Genomic DNA, 22295 nt, shown 5'->3' on the forward strand with positions numbered 1-22295 from the left:
TGTTCCCCTGTTAGGAAAAATTACATTTATTCAGTAGGTGATAGAGGACCAAAGGTTATGTTTTGCACGTATTACTGAAATGCAAGCGCATCATCTGAATAAATGTTACTATGTGAAATAGATATGCAAAGATAAAGAGACTTGTACTTTATAGACAAGCACGAAAAGCTGTATGAAACGAGTCTTCGGAAGGAAGACTATACAACAACAATTAACTTTAATTCCATCCGACATCTCTGTCAATGAAAGAAGATAACACTACAAAGAACTTTTATTTATTGCACTTGTGAAATAGCAACTAAATTTTGTCACGGGCCTTGAAATCACCTTATCATTCAGCTGCGTAAAGAAATCCAGATTTAGAGTCCTAGTCCTGGCAAATAGTTTCTGTTGTCCTTTCAGTGGTATATTAATCTGAGAAAAATAAAAATAAAATGTTGATTTTTTCCCTTAAATGTATTAATTTTTGTTCGTCTCGTCCTCAAAATAGTGGAACAAGATTACCAGTTTCAGCTGGTCACAGTGATAATCCTCTTGTCGGCTACTATAATTTTACCGAGCCGGAGTTGATCTACTGTATCTCTAATCTACATTTTTTTTGCAGTAAAGTGTTCTTTGTAGACTGCCTCACTGCCTACTATCTGATAAACCCGGCATTTCTCGGGTATTCATTTTGTCAATTTTCTATTAGAAACGAAAACGAAAAGTGAACTATGTTTGTAGTTTAATATCCCAGACAGTTTTTGTGCACCGGGCGCAGCTGCTTCGTGTGCCTACCACGCGATTTCGAAAACGTCTCTGTCGCAACGCTCTTCACAGCTCTATATACGGCTTTTGTTTTCACGTAAAGCCGCTTGCTCTTCGCAGCTGAAAGCTGTCAAAATCGCTGCCAGGTGTCAGGGATTTACTTAAGTTGGCAGGACTCTTGGAGTGCCATAATAGTAAATAATAAATCTATTAAAACTTCATGCGTGATGCGGCATTTGATCACGCTTCTCAATGTTTATGACGCCATATGTCTTGAACTATGTGTCATACAATGGTACATTTATATACGTAGATTCTACGACATTTTTGGATACTGTATTTATGACAACATGTCTCCGGAATTACACGTTGTAAATGACATAATTTGGGAGGTGCATTTATCAGATGTGGATACTGTCTGCGAAATTTATTGTGAACACAGTTATTAGAACAGAAGTAATAAATTTAAAAGTCGTGCATGATGTGGCAGTTTTCTATACATCAAATTAATTATGACGTATACAAACTACACTGTGATAGGTGGTTCTTAGCGCACAGCTTTTGTTGCCTGACAGTAATAAATCGTATGTGTACCAAGTGTCGTTGAAGTCGGTCCAATGATTTAGGAGGAGATGTGGAACACACACACACACACACACACACACACACACACACACACACACACACACACACACATATCCATTTTATAATATGTATGGATTTATGGTTGCTACAATCAATTTGGAATGGAAAGCTACAAAATTTATTGCAGAGTTCACTTCGTGATAATTAATTCTAAGAAGCGTCATCCATATATAAAGATCACAAAAATCGTTTTGTGCTAAGTTGTTGTTTAGCGAATTCCTCTATGGTATGTATTCCACTCAGTTCCTCTAGCTCTTTTTAATCCTCGCATGTCTATTCGAGATATAGGCTAAACGTTTAGTGTATTCCGCTATAATTGCGGCTATCATGTTGTGTTGTCTGAGTGCGCGTGTATGATAATGTAAACGATGGTTTCTTTGTTGTCTACAGATAATGTCAAATCTGTGGTTTTATTTTAGTTGCCTAGCACGAGGACAGAAGCCAAGTCTGTTACGGATGCCGACTTGCGCGTTAATAAGACCGTGACAGGGAAACTGGAAAGGAACGCTTAACAGGCTGTTGCAGTGGGGGAGATGGGAGATAATGTGCGATCAAAGATCGGAGGAATGACGAAAATAATCGTAGTTATTAATCTTCCGAAGAACATGTTTTTCCTTTTAGAGTTATCAAGGGGCCACTTCGAGTAGATGTAAACCCAAGAGTTTCACGTGTTTCAGGATTTGTCGCAGGCAGCAGCAAGTGCATTAGTTTACATCAATTGCATAATACTGATACCTGAAATGAAAGACGTATCAATGGATTAGAAAAAAACTGTTTCTAATATTTGAGCCACAAAGTCTTTCACGATTATGGGAGTATGAGTAGTATGGGCTATTTGGGAACTGTTCTTATTTGCGAATATTATGCGAAAAATATTCTGTAAGTCGAGGTGACGAGTCTTGTGGAAGAAGTTAAATAAGACTTAATTTGCAGACGATTTGAATGTGAAATTTTCCAACACTGTCCACTCACCTATGAAAAACAGACGGTGTTCCTCGTATTATATCCCCACGAAATTTTTATTCTCTTATCTGTATCGGTTCAGATACTACAAGTCACCATATTACTCGGCGGGCTTTCCCGATTCGCTGACGCAAGTTGCAACTCTCTGCCGGTAGAGGGCTCTGAATTGTAGAGTGTACATGGCTGTGTGTAATGTGAGCATATCGCTGCGTGAGAAACAGCGTGATGTAATCGAGTTTCTAACCGTCCACATATGTAAGGCTTATCCTTCAGTATGACAATGCCGGATCAAACGCGAGCGCTGCGATATCTACAACAATCCGACACTTTGGGTTCACTATCATTCTGCATACAGTTCCCGCTTGGCCCCATTCGATTATCATTTTTTTCCAAAACTTAAACAACATCTTCGAGGACTTTACTCTGACAGCGGTGAAGCGGTGCAAGCGGAGGTGAAGTTGTTAATCCGTCAACAAAGTGAAACATTCTACAGTGGTGTGGTCTCTCATCGGGAGAAGTGTGTTCGCCGTCACGGTTACTGTGCCGAGAAATAAATCTGTGGAGATGAAGAATAAAGATGTAGAACGTTAATGAAGTTCGTCTTATTTAAAAAGCTTTAAACGTTTCCACATCAAAAAATCCTGAGGCTCAAAAATGGCTCTGAGCACTATGGGACTTAACATCTGTGGTCATCAGTCCCCTAGAGCTTAGAACTACTTAAACCTAACTAACCTAAGGACATCACATACATCCATGCCCGAGGCAGGATTCGAACCTGCGACCGTAGCAATCGCGCGGTTCCGGACTGAGCGCTTTTTTTTTTTTTCGCTTTTGATCGTTGCATCTGCTCGGGGCGGACGTCGTAAGACATCCATTTATGTTCGTTTTTTTTGATCGATTGACTCAGCTTTTTTTATTACAGAGGGCGCGTAACTCTCTGACCGAACACGCTGAGCTACCGTGCCGGCTCCTTAACCGCGAGACCACCGCGGCCGGCAATCCAGAGGCATTACTTTTCGGGACGCCCTCGTTATTGTATTGGTATTTATTGGAGAAACCATGCAATCGATACCATAACGTACTAGTAATACATATTAGCAAATCTGACGATTATAAGACATTATGTTAGAAGATAATTACTTGGGTAGTTTACAATCTCTTAAAAGAGATCATAAGTTGTAATAATTCCTGACGCTTGAATAGTAATGATATTAATAGGGAGCTAATGTTTCAGTTTGCTGAAACTCTTGCTCAAAGTTACTTGCTGGTCACATGATTTAAATCTCTTCTGATACTGACCCTCCAATGCCGATCCTGTAGAGGTACACTATGTGATCAAAGGTATCAGGACACCTGGCTGAAAATGACTTACGAGTTCGTAGCGCCCTCCATCGGTAATTCTGGAATTCAATATACTGTTGGTCCACCCTTAGCCTTGATGACTGCTTCGACTCTCGCAGACATACGTTCAATCAGGTGCTGGAAGGTTTCTTGGGGAATGGCAACCCGTTCTTCACAGAGTGGTGCGCTGAGGAGAGTTATCGATGTCGGTCGGTGATACCTGGCACGAAGTCGGCGTTCCAAAACATCCCTAATGTGTTCCGTAGGATTGAGGTCAGGACTCTGTGCAGGCCAGTCCATTACAGGGACATTATTGTCGTGTAACCACTCTGCCACAGGCCATGCATTGTGAACAGGTGCTTGATCTTGTTGAAAGATGCAATCGCCATCCCGGAATTGCTCTTCAATAGGGTTAAACAAGTAGGTGCTTAAAACATCAATGTGGACCTCTGCTGTGACAGTGCCATGCAAAACAACAAGGGGTGCGGGCCTCCTCCATGAATAGCACGACCACACCATAACACCACCACCTCCGAATTTTACTGTTGGCAGTACACACGCTGACAGATGACGCTCACCGGGCATTCGCCATACCCACACCCTGCCATCTGATCGCCTCATTGTATACTGTGTTTCCTCACTTCCCACAACGTTTTTCCACTGTTCAATCGTCCAATGTTTACGCTCCTTACCCCAAACGAGGCGTCGTTTGGCATTTACCGGCATGAGGTGGGGCTTTTGAGCAACCGCTCGACCATGAAATTCAAGTTTTCTCACCTCCCGCCTAACTGTCATAGTCCTTGCAGTGGATCCTGATGTAGTTTGGAATTCCTGTGTGATGGTCTGGATAGATGTGTGCCTATTACACATTACGACCCTCTTCAACTATCGGCGGTCTCTGTCAGTCAACAGACGAGGTCGGCCTGTGCGCTTTTGTGCTGTGCGTGTCCCTTCACGTTTCCACTTCACTATCACATCGGAAACGGTGGACCTAGGGATGTTTAGGAGTGTGGAAATCTCGCGTACAGGCGTATGACACAAGAGACACCCTATCACCTGACCACATTCGAAGTCCGTGAGTTCCGCGGAACGCCCCATTCTGCTCTCTCACGATGCCTAATGACTACTGAGGTCGCTGGTATGGAGTACCTGGCAGTATGTGGCAGCGCAATGCACCTAATACGAAAAACGTATGTTTTGGGGGGTGTCCGGATACTTTTGATAACCTCGTTTAGTCCAAGTGAGGTGAGGAACTGGAGAACTTTCACGGTTGCCGCTGCTTTTGCACTAAACTCTGACGTGTTCTAATGGAAGTTTTACGATCGCTCCGACCGAGCGAGGAAGCGCAGTGGTTAGCACATCGGATTCGCGTTTGGGTTGTGCGAGTAAAATGTACACCAACGAAGAGAAGGTAGAAATGCTATTCATCTATGGGGAATGTAAGTTAGTAGAACAGCAATTGCAATACTATTTTCTTATGTATGGGTACAATTACAACAGTAGTTTAGTCCTTTTAAATACTGTTGGGTAGAGTACGCATACAGTAGGGGCTGTCCTTCCTACAAACTGCATCGATATAACTTTTCTTTTATTGTTGTTGTTGAAGGTAGGCGAAATGCAACGCAGGCAGCGGAAATGTACAGAGAGCGATATCCCACCTTCCCGAGAGATGTTTTCTCGTCTTGTTGCGACGCCTTAGGAAACGGGAAGTTTCAAACCACGACAAAGCAATCGTCGTAGCACTCGCAAAGACGAAGCTGCCCAAGTTACTGTTCTCGCTTCCGTTGCTATGATAGCACACGACAGCTTGAACACAGATTGGCATTCCTAAAACCAGTATACTTCGCATTCTTGCACGTCACCGGTTCCATCCTTACCATGTACACCTATATCAAGAATTGCATGGGAATGATTTTCAGATCTCCAGCTATTCGAAGCTTCCTCCGGTCAGGAGATAGAATTTCTTCTTTGTCTGGTTAGATTACATAATCCAGGCTTGATATAAATATACGAGAATCGTTCTGACAATCATTTTGTATCTAAGAAGTGCAACTGGTTGCTCCACTCCACGTGTTCGGTACTTCATTTTCCATAAATGGCTCGGAGCACTATGGGACTTAACTTCTAAGGTCATCAGTCCCTTAGAACTTAGAACTACTTAAACCTAACTAACCTAAGGACATCACAAACATCCATGAGGTCATCAGTCCCTTAGAACTTAGAACTACTTAAACCTAACTAACCTAAGGACATCACAAACATCCATGCCCGAGGCAGGATTCGAATCTGCGACTGTAGCGGTCGCGTGGTTCCAGACTGTAGCCCCTAGAACCGCACGTCCACCACGGCCGGCTTCAGTTTTCAGCTTACGCAGTCTTTTCATAGTGTTTTTCTGCCAATTTAAGAGTTCATCTAGATAGATTCCAAGATATTTGACCTTTCGTTGTGGAGTAACTTCTTGTGGCCAAGCTCGAGGCTAAGTTTGTGGTGGTCCTGCTGTTAGCGATTAGTAATATTTCTACGTCTGAATAGGATAAGTTGACTTTTGGTTTAATTAAGTCGGATTCTCGGTTTACTGAGCCAGGTTTCAAGTTCGCTGACGTAGGTGTTGGCTTTTTCATTGATTGTGCCGCAGGTGGGTGCTTGACACGAATAAGTGGCATCATCCGCGTACAGAGCTCTTTCTTCATTTCACCATCTCGGTCTTGGGATGTTAGCTGTATATATCGTATACGACAACGGGGAGATCACGGAACCCAGAGGGACTCCCGCTTTGGCTGCTAAGTAGGACTATTTTTGATCACCGTACTTGTACTTTTCTGTTTCCAGTGAGGTTAGCTATTAATTTACTATTTCAGGCTGGAAGCTGTATTTTAGCATTTTGAGAAGAAGTCCCACACGGCATACCTAATCAAAGGCGCGTTCTATGTCCAGAAAGAGGGCAGCAGTCAGATGTGTTAAACTGCAGGCTTCTTCTGCTTTGCAAGATAGTTTTAATAATTGGTCAGCGGCACCTTCCCTGTTTCTGAAACCACCTTATTCGTGTGGTATAATCCTGTTGTCTTTTGAAAACACTTGTGGTCTGTTGTTAATTATTGCTTCGAAGGCACTGCACTATGGTGCTGTCTGTGGAGTTAAATCAAATTGTGATGAAGTATGTTCTGTATTCTGATGTAACTCTCCACAATGCGACTCTTATCTCGTCACGCTCCATGTTGTTAAGATTAAATTATATTATTAGTTTTCGTAACTGATGTAAAAACTATGGAAAAACTTTATTAGGAAGACAAACAGTACGACGTTTCATACAGTGAGCTGACAAAAGCCGTGCGATACCTCATAATATCCTGTCGGACCTCCTTTTTGCCGGCGTAGTGCAGCAGCTCGACGAGGCATGGACTCAACAAGTCGTTGAAAGTCTCCTGCCGAATCATTGCGTCATGCTGCCTCTACAGCCGACCATAACTGTGAAAGTGCCGCCGGTGCAGGATTCTGTGCACGAAATGAGCTCTCGATTATGTCCCGTAAATGTTCGATGGGATTCATGTCGGGCGATCTGGGTGGCCAAATCATTCGCTGGAACTGTCCAGAATGTTCTTCAAACCAATCGCGAACAGTTGTCGCTCAGTGACATGACATCGTTGTTTGGGAACATGAAACCCATAAATGGCTGCAAATGGTCTCCAGCTACCTGAACTTCATCTAAATCTACATGACTACTCTGCAATTCACATTTAAGTGCTTGGCAGAGGGTTCATCGAACCACAATCATACTATCTCTCTACTATTCCACTCCCGAACAGCGAGCGGGAAAAACGAACACCTAAACCTTTCTGTTCGAGCTCTGATTTCTCTTATTTTATTTTGATGATCATTCCTACCTATGTAGGTTGAGCTCAACAAAATATTTTCGCATTCGGAAGAGAAAGTTGGTGACTGAAATTTCGTAAAAAGGTCTCGCCGCGACGAAAAACGTCTATGCTTTAATGACTTCCATCCCAACTCGTGTATCATATCTGCCACACTCTCTCCCCTATAACGTGATAATACAAAACGAGCTGCCCTTTTTTGCACCCTTTCGATGTCCTCCGTCAATCCCACCTGGTAAGGATCCCACACCGCGCAGGAATATTCTAACAGAGGACGAACGAGTGTAGTGTAAGCTGTCTCTTTAGTGGACTTGTTGCATCTTCTAAGTGTCCTGCCAATGAAACGCAACCCTTGGCTCGCCTTCCCGACAATATTATCTATGTGGTCCTTCCAACTGAAGTTGTTCGTAATTTTAACACCCAGGTACTTAGTTGAATTGACAGCCTTGAGAATTGTACTATTTATCGAGTAATCTAATTCCAACGGATTTCTTTTGGAACTCATGTGGATCATCTCACACTTTTCGTTATTTAGCGTCAACTGCCACTTGACACACCATACAGCAATCTTTTCTAAATCGCTTTGCAACTGACACTGGTCTTCGGATGACCTTACTAGACGGTAAATTACAGCATCATCTTCGAACAGTCTAAGAGAACTGCTCAGATTGTCACCCAGGTCATTTATATAGATCAGGAACAGTAGAGGTCCCAGGACGCTTCCCTGGGGAACACCTGATATCACTTCAGTTTTACTCGATGATTTGCCGTCTATTACTACGAACTGCGACCTTCCTGATAGGAAATCACGAATCCAGTCGCACAACTGAGACGATACCCCATAGCTCCGCAGCTTGATTAGAAGTCGCTTATGAGGAACGGTGTCAAAAGCTTTCCGGAAATCTAGAAATACGGAATCAACTTGAGATCCCCTGTCGATAGCGGCCATTACTTCGTGCGAATAAAGAGCTAGCTGCGTTGCACAAGAGCGATGTTTTCTGAAGCCATGCTGATTACGTGTCAATAGATCGTTCCCTTAACGAGTTCCAGTCAATGAGGGCTTCAGTTTGACCAGATGACCCAATCCATTCCGTGTAAACGCACCCCACACCATTTATGTTGCCACCATTAGCTTACACGGTGCTTTGTTGACAAATTGCGCCACACTCGAACCCTGCTACCAGCTCTTACCAGCTGATATCGGGACTCATCTGATCAGGCTACGGTTTTCCAGTCGTGTGGAGTCCAGCCAATATGGCCACGAGCCCAGAAGCACTACGGGCGATGTCAGTGTTGTTAGCGAAGGCACTCGCGTCGGTCGTCTGCTGCCATTAACTCCAAATTTCGCCGCACTGTTCTAAAGGATATGTTTGTCGTTCGTCCCACATTGATTTCTCCGGTTATTTCACGCAGTGTTACTTATTTGTTAGCACTGACAACTCCATGCAAATGTCGTTGGTCTCAGTCGTTGGTAAAGACCGTCGGCCGCTGCATTGTCTGTGGTGATAGGTAACGCCTGAAAATTGGTGTTCTCGGCAGACTCTTGATGCTGTGGATCTCGGAATATTGATTTCCCTAACGATATCCGAAATGGAATACCCCAAGCGTCTAGCTCCAATTAGCATTCCAAGCGCATAATCACGTCGGAAACCTTTTCACGTGAATCACCTGAGTACAAATGACAGCTCCGTCAATGCACTGACCTTTCGTACCTTGTATACGTGATACTGCCGCCATTTGTATGTGCGCATATCGCTATCCCATGACATTTGTAGCGTCATTGTACTCTTGACATCGTTCTGCGGCTTTTTGAGGGAAATTGAGGAACAGAGAGCAGCGTACAAGTCCCACTGAGCGAAGGAAGTAGGATTACGATTTAACGTCAAATCGACGACAATTTCGTTGGACACAGAGTACAAGATGATCATTCTTAGTGCGGCCGGTAGTACAGTTAGTCCAGAAAGTATCAGAGTCCTCCGCTCACAATGGTGCACGCGGTTTGAGTTAGTGAAACCCTTCCGTATCAAGGAACTTGGAAACAAAACCTTAATATGCCGCAGAAGGCTCCTATCCAGTTAGTGAATAAGACTGGATATATTCTAACAATGGCAGAACTGCTGCAGAGGCTGGTCTCCCTGATTTTATGATATTGCGCTGCTAAGTGAACAAAAGATCTCTGGGGAGATTTTCGTCTGCCATTGTTTAGGGTTTTGAAAATACCGTGACTATGCATGTTCTCCGATGCGAAAGAAAATGTAGAAATTCTGTTATGTACTCATGTGTGATGAATACAAATGGTATAAATAAAATATAACAATGGATCAAGAGTGCATTGTAAGGCGTACACCACAGCAAAAACGCTTTTTTTCTGTTTCATGCGTTGATTTCTATACAAAAAAAAAAAAAAAAAACGTTAACGCAGACGAATAAGTGACTAATAAGCGGAAAAGGAAATACTTCTCGGGTGAATAGTGCTTATTTTGCGCTCCCTCGTCGATTCTGTGCTCTCCTAACTATTTCTAGCGTTATATTTAAACATTGTCTGTGCTGGTGCTGCGAGCGGCTTAAAGCAAGGGGAAACTAAAGCTGTTATTTTATTCCCGATCTCATCCAGCTCTACCGTGTGGCTTGATGATGATGGCGTCCTCTTGCGTAAAATATTACAGAGATGAAATAGATCCCATTCGTATCTCCGGGTGGGATAATACAGGATGATGCCGTCATCAGGAAAAACATAACTGGTATTCTGCGGGTCTTAAGATTAGAATGTTAGAGCGTGGAAGGTTGCAGAACTTAAAAAGGGAGATAAATAGGTTGACTTAGTTATAGTGGAAGTTACTGAAGTGCATTGGGGGGAAGAACAGGAGTCCTGCTTTACAGGGTTCTCGACACAAGATGAAATGTATGTAATGTAGAAGCTGCTTTATTAAGGATTAAGGAAAAAAGGAATTTGTTTAAGGTACTATGAATAGCATAGTGAACGCAGCGGGCCGATGTGGCCGGGCGGCTCTAGGCGCTTCAGTCTGGAACCGCGCGACCGCTACGGTTGCAGGTTTGAATCCTGCCTCGGGCATGGATGTGTGTGATGTCCTTAGGTTAGTTCGGTTTAAGTAGTTCTGAGTTCTAGGGGACTGATGACTTCAGATGTTAAGTCCCATAGTGCTTAGAGCCATTTGAACCATTTGAAGTGAACGCATCATCGTGGCCAATATAGACCCGAAGCCAACACCCACTGCAGTAGCACACGTTTATACGCCAACTAGCTACGCAGATGAAGAAGAGACTGATATAATGTCTGATGAAGTAAGGGAGACGAAAATTTAATTATGATGGGTAACTGTAATTCGATAGTAGGAAAAGGAAGATAAGGAAAAACAGTAGGAGAAGATGTGGTTAGGGAAACGAATGAAAGGCGAACCCGCTTGACAGAAAAACATGTGCAGAGGCAGATGCTGACTCTGAAAATAATTTATTGGCTAGGGACTGTATATTAAAACTGAAGAAAGGAATACAGTAGAAGACAGATGAGCAGCTTTGAGGAATGAAACAGTGTAGGCAGCAGGGGATCAAATAGGTAAAATGCCTAGTAGAAATGTTTGGTTAAAAAAGGAGATATTGAACTTCACTGAAGAAACGAGAGAACTTAAAAATGCGGCAAAGGACAAGCAGGCGAAAGGTAAAACAGAAGTCTAAAAAATGATTTGATAGCTAAGCAGAAATGGCTAGAAGACAAAAACGAGGCTGTAAAAACATGCATAATTAGGGACAGGTGGATGCTGCCTCAATGAAAATGAGAGAGGCAATTGGAGAAAAGAGAAGCAACTGTATGAATATTATGAGCTCAAATAGTAACCCAGTACTAGGCAAAGAAGGGAAAACTAAAAGATGGATTCAATATATGTAAGGGAAGCAAACTTGAACTGTCTTTTCTACGTAGGAAAGGACATGTTCTGACTGATTTACTGACTCATCGCGCAGCCCAAGCCGCTACGGATAGAAACTTGGAATTTGGAGATGGTGTTGATCTTATACTACAGGTATAGCTTAAGAAGGGATTTTCAAAATTCAACCCATAAAGGGGTGAAATAGTAGATGAAACGTGTTTTTAAATAATCATTATTAAATGAATAAAGGCACATCTACGAAAATTGGTACTTGATTTCTCGGGTATGACTTTAAAAAAATATGTGTTAGTGGTTTTGGAAGTTAAAACCTCGCGGGGGATGAAAAATTTTGTAAAAATATTGCATTATGAAATCAGAATAGTCTTTTGGTCAGAAGTTCATTCGGAAAACACCATGCTTCAATGGCCTTCATTCACGAGAAAAGCGTAGGATGTTGCAATTTATGAACTAAATCAAAGAAAGCTATCTAACAGTCACCGGGACAGATCGGCTTTGCCGAAATTACAGAAAAAGTAACAGATCTTTAATACATTAATTTTTCAGTAGGAGTAATATATGTGTATAAAATTTGTTATAATTATTATGCAGACTAATCGTTATTGAAGACAAAATAGATTTGATTCTGTGTACAGGAATATCCGTTTGAGATGAACAGGTACTAGTTTATAGATTGTTGATTTGTACATGAACAGTATGTGAAAGAATACTTAAATTCAAGTAAAAAATTTGTGCAAATCTTATACGAGGGACTGCTTTCCTAAATTTTAATACTATGTCTGTAGCTTAGTTTGCGTAGAGCAGTACATTGTCTGCACAGTGTGTAGATTACAATGAGCAATCGCCGCAACAACATACAAACTCAATGAAGGAAAAACAAAAGAAAAAAAAGTGCATACTATACAGTACACGCCAGCGAAGCAGTGAACACAAAGCTGGTATTAGAGAAAGAGAAGAGGAAGTAGATGAAAAATGCATAGGAGATGCGATATTGATACTCTGAAGGTAGCAGGGGTAAAATAGAAGGAGCTTAACGTTATTTATAATGTTTATAGAAACCATACTGCAGTTATAAGAGTCGAAAGACAGGAAAGAGGAGCAGTGGTTGAGAGGGCAGTGAAACAGGACTGCAGCCTATCCCCGATGTTATTCAATCTGTACACTGAGGAAGCAATAAAGGAAGCGAAACAGAAATTGGGAACGGGAGTATATGTTCAGGGGGAAGAATTAAAAACTTCTCAGTTTACCGATGACATTGTAATTCTGTTATGACTTGGAAGAGCAGTTTAACGGAGTGGATAGCGTCTTGAAAAGAGGTTGTAAGTGAACATTAACGAGGGTAAAATAGGGATAATGGAATGCTGTCGAATTAAACAAGATGAGGATAGTTGATTACTGAGATGTTTGGGTAGCTGAATAACTAACAATGACGGAAGTAGAGCTGATATAAAATGCAGACGGCAGTAGTAAGAAAAGCGTTTCTGAAAAAGAGGACTTTGGTAAAATATAACGTAAACGTTAACGTTAGGAAGGCTGTTATGAAGGTACTTCCATGGAGTGTAGCCTTTTACTGAAGTGAAAGGTGGACGATAGACAGTTCAGACAAGAAGAGAATATGAAATGCTTTGCTATAGAAGAATGATGATCAGATTGGTAACTCTAGAAACTAAGGAGGAGATACCTAATCGAATTTGTGAGAAAAGAAATCGACGGCACAACTTGACTACAGGAAGCGATCGGTTTACAGGCACATCCTGAGGAATCAACGAATAGTCAGTTCGGTAATGGAGGGAACGTGGGTATAAAACTTCAAGAGGGATACCAAGGAGTGATTACAGTAAGCAGGCTAAAACTGATGTAGGTAGCAGTAGTTTTGCAGAAACGAAGAGGTTTGCACACGACAGAGTAGGGTGGATAGCTGCGTCAAACCAGTCTTCGGAAATAAAACAGCAAGTCATGTTTTCAATCCGTTTGTTTCGTGAAGGCTGTGGTACTTGGCGGCTGTCGCGCTTTGTTCTTTATAGTGGCTACAGCAGCAACGAGGATAAAACTCTCTGTTTCAGGATGGACTAGCAGTAAGTGAGGTGACGCAGTGGCAAAGCACGGCATTCGTCTTCGGGAGGACCAAAATTCATATCCCCGTTCGGCCATACAGATTTAGGCTTTAGGCGATTTCCGTAAACCGAATACAGTGAATAGCGGGAACGTTCTCCTCACAGGGCCGATTTCCTTCTTTCCCAATCCGAGTACCTGATTCGTCTCTAACGGCATAGTCGTCGATGGCACGTTAAACCCTAATCCTACTTTCTTTCTGGAAACAGGATTCTGTTTATTATTACTGTAGCCAAAGACTGCTTGTACGTGAGAACTTACTTTAGAGACTAGACTCCCGGTTCTCGAAACGTCTCAAATGCGTTTCCTCAAAAGCATTTTTTTTTTTTTCATTTTTTCTAAACCCTAATCAATATTTCCAGGCTTTCGTTCTCCTCCTTCTGCAACAGACATCTACAGAGCCTGTAAACATGCAATTGTTAATTATCGAACGTAAAGCTGTTTAACTAGCTGAAACTGCCTAGCTGTGAATGGCCAACCGCGAAACGGTCGATTTGTGACGTATAAGGCCGTTGCCAGAAACTGCTGAGTGTTATGACCCTTGCACAGCACAACTGTTAGCTGTTAACCCAGCTGTGTAGTTCCAGTTTTATCAAGGCGCAATCATTTCTGTGGTAAAATGTACAGGCTGTAGATATTAAGTAAAAAACAAAAGGATAGAAGATGGAATGAGATACGTTTCTAAAACAAAGAACAACACCCTTAAGTCACAATCATGATTGTATTTCAATGCATGGTGCATTTCGAGCTCTCGGGCTCATCTTTATGTATTTTGACAGTCTAAATAGTTTCTTTCAGATTTAATTAAATTCTGGGCCTGGTAATATTACAATTGTACATTACAAAGCGGACATATTGTGATTATAAGTTTGTTGTTGTTGTGGTCTTCAGTCCGAAGACTGGTTTGATGCAGCTCTCTATGCTATTCTATCATGTGCAAGCTTCTTCATCTCCCAGTACCTACTGCAACCTACATCCTTCTGAATCTGTTTAGTGTATTCATCTCTTGGTCTCCTTATACGATTTTTACCTTCCACGCTGCCCTCCAATACTAAATTGGAGAGCCGTTGATGCCTCAGAATGTGTCCTACTAAGCGATCCCTTCTTCTAGTCAAGTTGTGCCACAAATTTCTCTTCTCTCCAATTTTATTCAGTACCTCCTCATCAGTTATGTGATCTACCCATCTAATCTTCAGCATTCTTCTGTAGCACCACATTTCGAAAGCTTCTATGCTCTTCATGGCTAAACTATTTATCGTCCACGTTTCACTCCATACAAATACTTTCAGAAACAACTTCCTGACACTTAAATCTACATCCTACAAAACTAATATGAAATCGAAAAATAACTTACTGTTTCCAGCGGTGGTTGTCTCCCAAAGAAATATGCCTCAGAGCACGTTCTAATGGTCCATAAAACAGTGTCACTAATGATATGCACTTCACTGTCCTAAAATTCAGGAGTGGAATTGGAAAAGAAAGGCGTATTACTGGTCATTAAATGCCGCGCACACCTTTCACTTCTAGTGCTCTGGTGTGTTACACAAGGTGTGATGAAGATCACACGTAATAAGGCAGGGTGCCCATCAGGCAAAAAAACCCCGCACCCAGACAGCCAGGCTGTAGTAGAAGAAGAGCGGAGACGGGCGATTAAGCGACGTACGCAGGCCTCGGCGTGACTGATGCGAGTGGTTAGGGAGCTCCACGCATGACGTGTAAATTAATGCTGCCCGGGTCAAACTCAGGTATACGCTCTTCACCTGCAGAGTAAAGTGTGTGTGTTTGTTGCGAAGGAGGCTGCGTTATCGCACAGAGGAAAAACATGAGACTGCCATCAATGGAACAAAATAATTCGCTTAGATGTGCCGATAGATAAGGATTCCACAGACAGGCCGTAATCATTATGATAACATTCAGTAGACTACGTTATCGGTGCGCTTACTTTCGTGTTCAGCTGTTCAGACATCAAGTGAACTCGGGAGGGAACGTACACGATCCAACACATCAGAATAACGAAGTCAAGAGTTCAAAGCGCAACTCTTTCCTCTAATATACTTAACAGCAAGAAAATGATCGCGAGAGAAGATTACAAAAGAGACACGTCCACCACTCTGCAGGTAAATACTATCTCTCTACTGTTTCGTTAAACATAGGATATTAAAACAACGCGGGCTAGGAATATATTTGATTACTTTTTGTTAGGTAACTTATTCTTACACCGCATCCGTGACTGATCTCAGATTTTTAAATCAGGTATAATTTTGTCACAATGAGACTTTTCTATAACCTAGAAAATTAGCAAAATCATATATAATTGCAATGAACAGAAAATTTCAGTATGAGCAGTGGTTTTAATGAAGAATAATCATGAAAACTTTTCGGGCATCGCCTCTTACAAGCTGTAAAGATCTGCCACTAAAGCAATAAATATCTGACGGGAAAAACCGATCAAAATAAATCAGAGAGTATGTGATATCTGTTTTCTTTATAACAGCCTTTCATTTCATTTATCGCCTCTCCGTGAAGCATCTAATACAGCTTTTTCTCCGCTGAAATGGCTGCTTTGCTTTTCGGAGAAATGGCCAACTTTAGTCTCCAGGGATATTCGTATTGCAGGGACACTGATACCGTCTTCCGATGTTTGATGACTTGACGGATGCGTTCTCCTTATTCCTGACTGACATCACCCAACTTTTCCCGGAAAGAGACAAGATGACTGTTCTGAAAGCGAATCTTGAAGCGCATGGAACAGACTATACTGTACTTTTCCAGCGTGTTGGCTACAATAAAAATATAATATGGGTCCTTTTTGCTGTCAGATATCTTAGTAATAACTTGCTTGAATGATAAGCAAACGTCCGTCTCCTTCGATGTCATTTTTGATTCGAAGTTGGAACCGAACATCATTCTTCGAATGTCAGTTGCAACCAACACATCTTGTTTCGCTATCATTTCTCTCAGATTCTGCGAAACTTTTTGCATAGATTCTTGAAACATTCTCCATTTCCAAAAACTGTTTCATTAGGCTCAACTTATAAGTATATGGAGCTGGTGGTAAGATAATTTTTTTCTTTGAATTGAAGAGGTTCTTGCGCAAAACCTTCTCACCCCTAAGCTTCAATATTTTTCTGCAGGACAATGTGTTGTGGACCAATGTTGATCCCTTGCCCTACGGTACCAATCGCTTACAAAACAGGAGCCTTCAGTAAAGCCACTTTCCTCTTCAAGGAACTGACATGAGATCTTCAAATCACCACATATACAGAGCGTCCGAAAGGTACTTTACATTTCAGTGTCACACAACTCAACTTGTAATGGACTTAGAGAAAAAAAAAAAAACAAAGTTTGTCTGATGCACCAACTCACTTACTTCATGTAAGGTAATGAATAAACGTTTTCCTTTTCTAGGTGACAAGAGGAACATACCTCAAAAACATTTCCTTTGTTGATGGATGGTGGCAGCAGCGCCAAATATGAATCTAGGAATGGAATCCGCATAGGAAAAAGCAGAATGTTGTTGTGGTTTATTGAATCGAAGTCAGACATCCAAGTTGAGTGAAATTTCAGTAGGCGATACGTGAAACCACTACCCTATCAACCATCCATAAGAAAATGGGACAGGAACTTCATGGAAACAGGGAACGTGGATTTGAAGCTCCAAATAGGCAGGCCAAGCAGATGTGGAAGATACGGAGGAAATCCGATAGGCTTTCCAGTGTTCGCCACAGAAATCTGTTGGTAAGGAACCAAAGAATTGCAGATGCCTCGTACGACTGTGCACCGGGGACTCCGAAAGCATCTGCTTCAGTACAGACTGCAATTGTTACAGAAAATCAAACCAGATGGCAGCTTTATTGACGTAGCTGATCTGAACCAAGAATGAAGGCAGCTATTGAGACAATTGGCACTGACGTTTTACAACGGTTGGTGATTGAGTTGGAATATCGACTAGATAGTGCACGTGCCGTAAGGGGAGCGCATCTAGAACTTGATTAAGGGACCAGAAAAAACCACTTTTTGAGGTGCATTACTTTTCCCTCCTAAGTTAACTAAAAATCGAGTTACATGACATTGAAGTTAGGGGCTGCGTTTCAACCATGAGCGAGATTGTTTGTTTCATTTACAACTGTGTAAAATTTTTCGTAACTTTTCTTCACATTTAGTGACGCATTTGAGTTTATTTTTATTTTTATTTTATAAAAGAGGCTTTAAACTACCTCTAGAAGAGTCTATGAAATCTCTTTTTCTCATATTCAATTCCAAATTCGAGCACCAAACTGACAATACCTAAGAAATAAACCAAATGTCCTCCTTTGTAACGTTATGTCCACCTACTTCAATTTATGTCATATTTTTGTCCGGGAAAGCTGGAGGACGTCCTCAGTACAGTGTACCTCAGTACGATGGTGTACCAGACCCACCAAAAATCCCCTAGTTTTGTGTTAAAAAAAAGTTTCTACGTCTACGGGATGAGCAAAAGAAATCAGGCCCGGAAAATATTTCATGACCTTTAAGAGAAGCAATCCAGCTTACGTCATCTGTCCTGAGAGCTGGTGGTTAAGTTGAGTTGTCTACCATAAATGGCACGAAATATTTCCCGAGACTGTTTTATTTTGGTAACCCTGAACATACACTACGGGCATTAAATTTGCTACATCAACAAAATGACGTGCTACAGACGCGAAATTTAACAGATAGGAAGAAAGGAAGAAGATGCTGTGATATGCAAATGATTAGCTTTTCACAGCATTCACACAAGGCTGGCGCCGGTGGCGACATCTACAACGTGCTGATATGAGGAAAGTTTCCAACCGATTTCTCATACACAAACAGCAGGTGACCGGCGTTGCCTCGTGAAACGTTATTGTGATGCTTCGTGTAAGGAGGAGAAATGCGTACCATCACGTTTCCGACTCTGATAAAGGTCGGATTGTAGCCTATCGCGACTGCGATTTATCGTATAGCGACATTGCTGCTCATCGTATAGCGACATTGCTGCTCGCGTTGGTCGAGATACAATGACTGTTAGTAGAATATGGAATCTGTGTGTTCAGGAGGGTCATACGGAACGCCGTGCTGGATCCCAACGGTCTCTTATCACTAGCAGCCTAGATGAGAGGCATCTTATCCGCATGGCTGTAACGGATCGTGCAGCCACGTCTCGATCCCTGAGTCAACAGATGGGGACGTTTGCACGACAACAACCATCTGCACGAATAGTTCGACGACGTTTGCAGCAGCATGGACTATCAGCTCGGAGACCATGGCTGCGGTTACTCTTGACGCTGCATCAGAGACAGGAGCGCCTGCGATGGTGTACCCAACGACGAACATGGGTGCACGAATGGCAAAACATCATTTTTTCGGATGAATCGAGGTTCTGTTTACAGCATAATGATGGTCGCATCCGTGTTTGGCGACATCGCGGTGAACGCACACTGGAAGCGTGTATTCGTTATCTCCATACTGGCGTGTCACCCAGCGTGATGGTATGGGGTGCTTGCTATTGGTTACACGTCTCGGTCACCTCTTGTTCGCATTGACGGCGCTTTGAACAGTGGACGTTATATTTCAGAAGTGTTACGACCCGTGACTCTACCCTTCATTCGATCCCTGCGAAACCCTACATGTCGGCAGGATAATGCATTACCGCATGCTGCAGGTCCTGTACGGGCCTTTCTGGATACAGAAGATGTTCGACTGCTGCCCTGGCCAGCACATTCTCCAGATCTCTCACCAACTGAAAATGTCTGGTTAATGTTGGCCGAGCAACTGGCTCGTTAATTACGCCAGTCACTACTCTTGATGATCTGTGGTATCGTGTTGAAGCTGCATGGGCAGCTGTACCTGTACACGCCATCCAAGCTCTGTTTGACTCAATGCCCAGGCGTATAAAGGCCGTTATTACGGCCAGAGGTGGTTGTTCTGGGTACTGATTTCTCCGGATCTATGCACCCAAATTACGTGAAAATGTAATCAGATGTCGGTTCTAGTATAATATATTTGTCCAATGAATACCAGTTTATCATCTGCATTTCTTCTTATGTGCAAATTTTATTGGCCAGTAGTGTGCAAACTCCGAGAGACACTGTACAGAGAATGGTAAAGGTTACTTTATACTATAGCGAATATCTTACTAGTTGTATCCCCACATGGAGTAAGGTAACAGAAACATTGTGCGGTCTGTCGGCAATACTAATTATTTAAGCTTTCTCAATAGCGATTAGCTTTTCGTGACTAGGTTTCACAGTCACATAAAACTTATAGAAAGATGTCGTCGTCGCCTTTGGCTGGTTAAAATATCTAATTATAAAATCGCCTATTAAAATTTTCCGTATATAGGTAGCTTCCATCTGCTTCCGAAATAACCAAATAAATAAAGCTAGCATACATTTAATTCGGCCGAGTGACGCCGTACCTGTAGAAGGCGCCATGGACGGCGCGCGCGAAGTCTGCGCGAGCGAGTCTGCATCCTTGTTGTTGGCGTGGTCGTGCACCAGGTTGATGTCCTCGTAGTCGTGGTCGTGGTCGTGGTCGCCGGCCACGGAGGGCGGCGCGTGCGCGTGGGCGGCGCTGACGGGCCCCGCGGCGGACACGGGGGCGGTGGGCGGCTCGCTGCTCACGTCGCTGAGGTTCTCGTCGGAGCCGGCGCCCGAGCTGCTGCTCTGGTGCACCTCCACGCGCACTGCAACACCACCAGCCGGCGGGCACGCCTCACCAACAGTGCTTCGTAAACGAGAGACTTCGCCAGCACACACACACGCACCCATTCTGATAGGTCCCAGCGACCATTTCGTTCAGCCTTACAAAGAAAGGGATATAAATTTTTTAAGTAATTTAAAATGCAAGTGCAGAACTGAAATGTAATAAAGACCAAGAAACAAATGACTGTAATCAAGGGTGCATTACATTCCTAATTAGCGAGCTGATAAATCTGAAAGACAGTTTTCACCCTTACAGGTAATTCTTCCCAGTAATTCTGGAGCGACCAATGTATTCCCAAGATAAAGCACTACCAGAGAAGAAGGTCCGCAAATTTTCTCGTTTTCTAAAAACCAAATGAGTAAAATGATCTGGTGATAGCTGACCTGTCGGAAAGGTAGACTTTAGCCGTTAAGTTTACACTTGCTTCAAAGCAACGCTTCACGTAGGGAGACACTGTTTTCCGCGTCAGTGTCGATTTGGCGCATCCTCAAAATGACCAGCGTAAAGCAACAGGCGTCACTCTCTCTTCTCCGTCCGACACGGCAAAGGAGAGACAGTTCCGCCTCCCTAGGCAGGTGGGAAGCACAGAATTACTACCTTTTCTTCCGAGTAGCAACACTAGTACGTCGCCTCCGAGGTAGTAAAAAGGGGAGACGTACGTTCCAGTTCCTAATCTGAAGCGACTTCGATCGATTACTGTACATCTGCCGCCTTTGGCGCAGCACTTTCTGGTCTTCATTACTTTGTAGCGAGACGTGTCCAGTGAATTCGCGATTAAAATCCGAATAGCCTGCAGACAACTGACTAATCTTCAACGCATTTGTGGTAACCAGTGAGTTCGCGACGTCGTTTCCACACCTAAATCTCAGTCATGCCTCGCTGCTTGTGTAGCCGGCAGTCGTGGCCGAGCGGCTCTAGGCGCTTCAGTCTGGAACCACGCGACCTCTACGGTCGCAGGTTCGAATCCTGCCTCGGGCATGGATGTGTGTGATGTCGTTAGGTTAATTAGGTTTCAGTAGTTCTAAGTTCTAGGGGACTGATGACCTCAGATATAAGTCCCATAGTTTTCAGAGCCATATTTTTGCTTGTGTACTTTCTCTTAATTGGTTCTCTCTTAATATTAAAAGCAACTTTCCAGAAAGGCTGAATGTACTCTCACTGCCTTTTCCTCGGGTAACTAATGTATTAATTTTCTGTGGATACTTCGCTTGTGACAATAATAGTATTTGAAATATTTTATTCTTGGGTTTTCACACACTGTGAAGGCTGTCTCGCAATTTACATTGTTCTTAACAGCAAAATACAGAACGTGATTATTCCGCCACTTCTCAGTTGCTTCTGTAGCATTTCGTCATGTCTCTCTGAAGTGAAACACTTGTTTTCCTTAGAAAGATCCACTGCTGACTGTACAGAAGACGGCAGTTCTGGAGGTAAGCTCTAATCCATCTGTAAAATTGGAGGAAGGAGTAACCGAGCTGCAGGTACATTTTTGACCAGTCGCACCCCATCTGTTTCTTAATTACTCTAGTCACAAAAAGTCATGACTCGACGACATAATTCTCTCCAAAGAATCAGAGGCGTGGACCTTCTTAACCATTTGTCACTGCAAGGCACTATATACTCACTAAGCTGTCATCTCTTAGAGTAGGAATACCTACATTCAAGAAAATTTTAAGAGGTACACCATAAAGCACCAACTACGATATTTATCAAACTTAGTGGATGCGATCACCGCAAAGCAGATACACTCCTGGAAATGGAAAAAAGAACACATTGACACCGGTGTGTCATACCCACCATACTTGCTCCGGACACTGCGAGAGGGCTGTACAAACAATGATCACACGCACGGCACAGCGGACACACCAGGAACCGCGGTGTTGGCCGTCGAATGGCGCTAGCTGCGTAGCATTTGTGCACCGCCGCCGTCAGTGTCAGCCAGTTTGCCGTGGCGTACGGAGCTCCATCGCAGTCTTTAACACTGGTAGCATGCCGCGACAGCGTGGACGTG

The 22295-nt window shown here is 42.9% G+C and overlaps 1 protein-coding gene across 6 annotated transcripts in view; it reads right to left on the reverse strand.

Moving 5' to 3' along the window:
* LOC126319852 (espin) overlaps window positions 1-22295 on the reverse strand; it is a 569186-nt gene that overhangs the window by 84221 nt on the left and 462670 nt on the right. For all 6 annotated transcript variants that reach the window (XM_049993564.1, XM_049993548.1, XM_049993541.1 and 3 more), the window contains one exon: window positions 19998-20264. In XM_049993564.1, the coding sequence (XP_049849521.1) occupies window positions 19998-20264 (267 nt within the window). The remainder of the gene's footprint in view (window positions 1-19997; window positions 20265-22295) is intronic.

This window comes from Schistocerca gregaria, chromosome 2 (assembly GCF_023897955.1).
Source record: "Schistocerca gregaria isolate iqSchGreg1 chromosome 2, iqSchGreg1.2, whole genome shotgun sequence".
Lineage (NCBI taxonomy): Eukaryota > Metazoa > Arthropoda > Insecta > Orthoptera > Acrididae > Schistocerca > Schistocerca gregaria.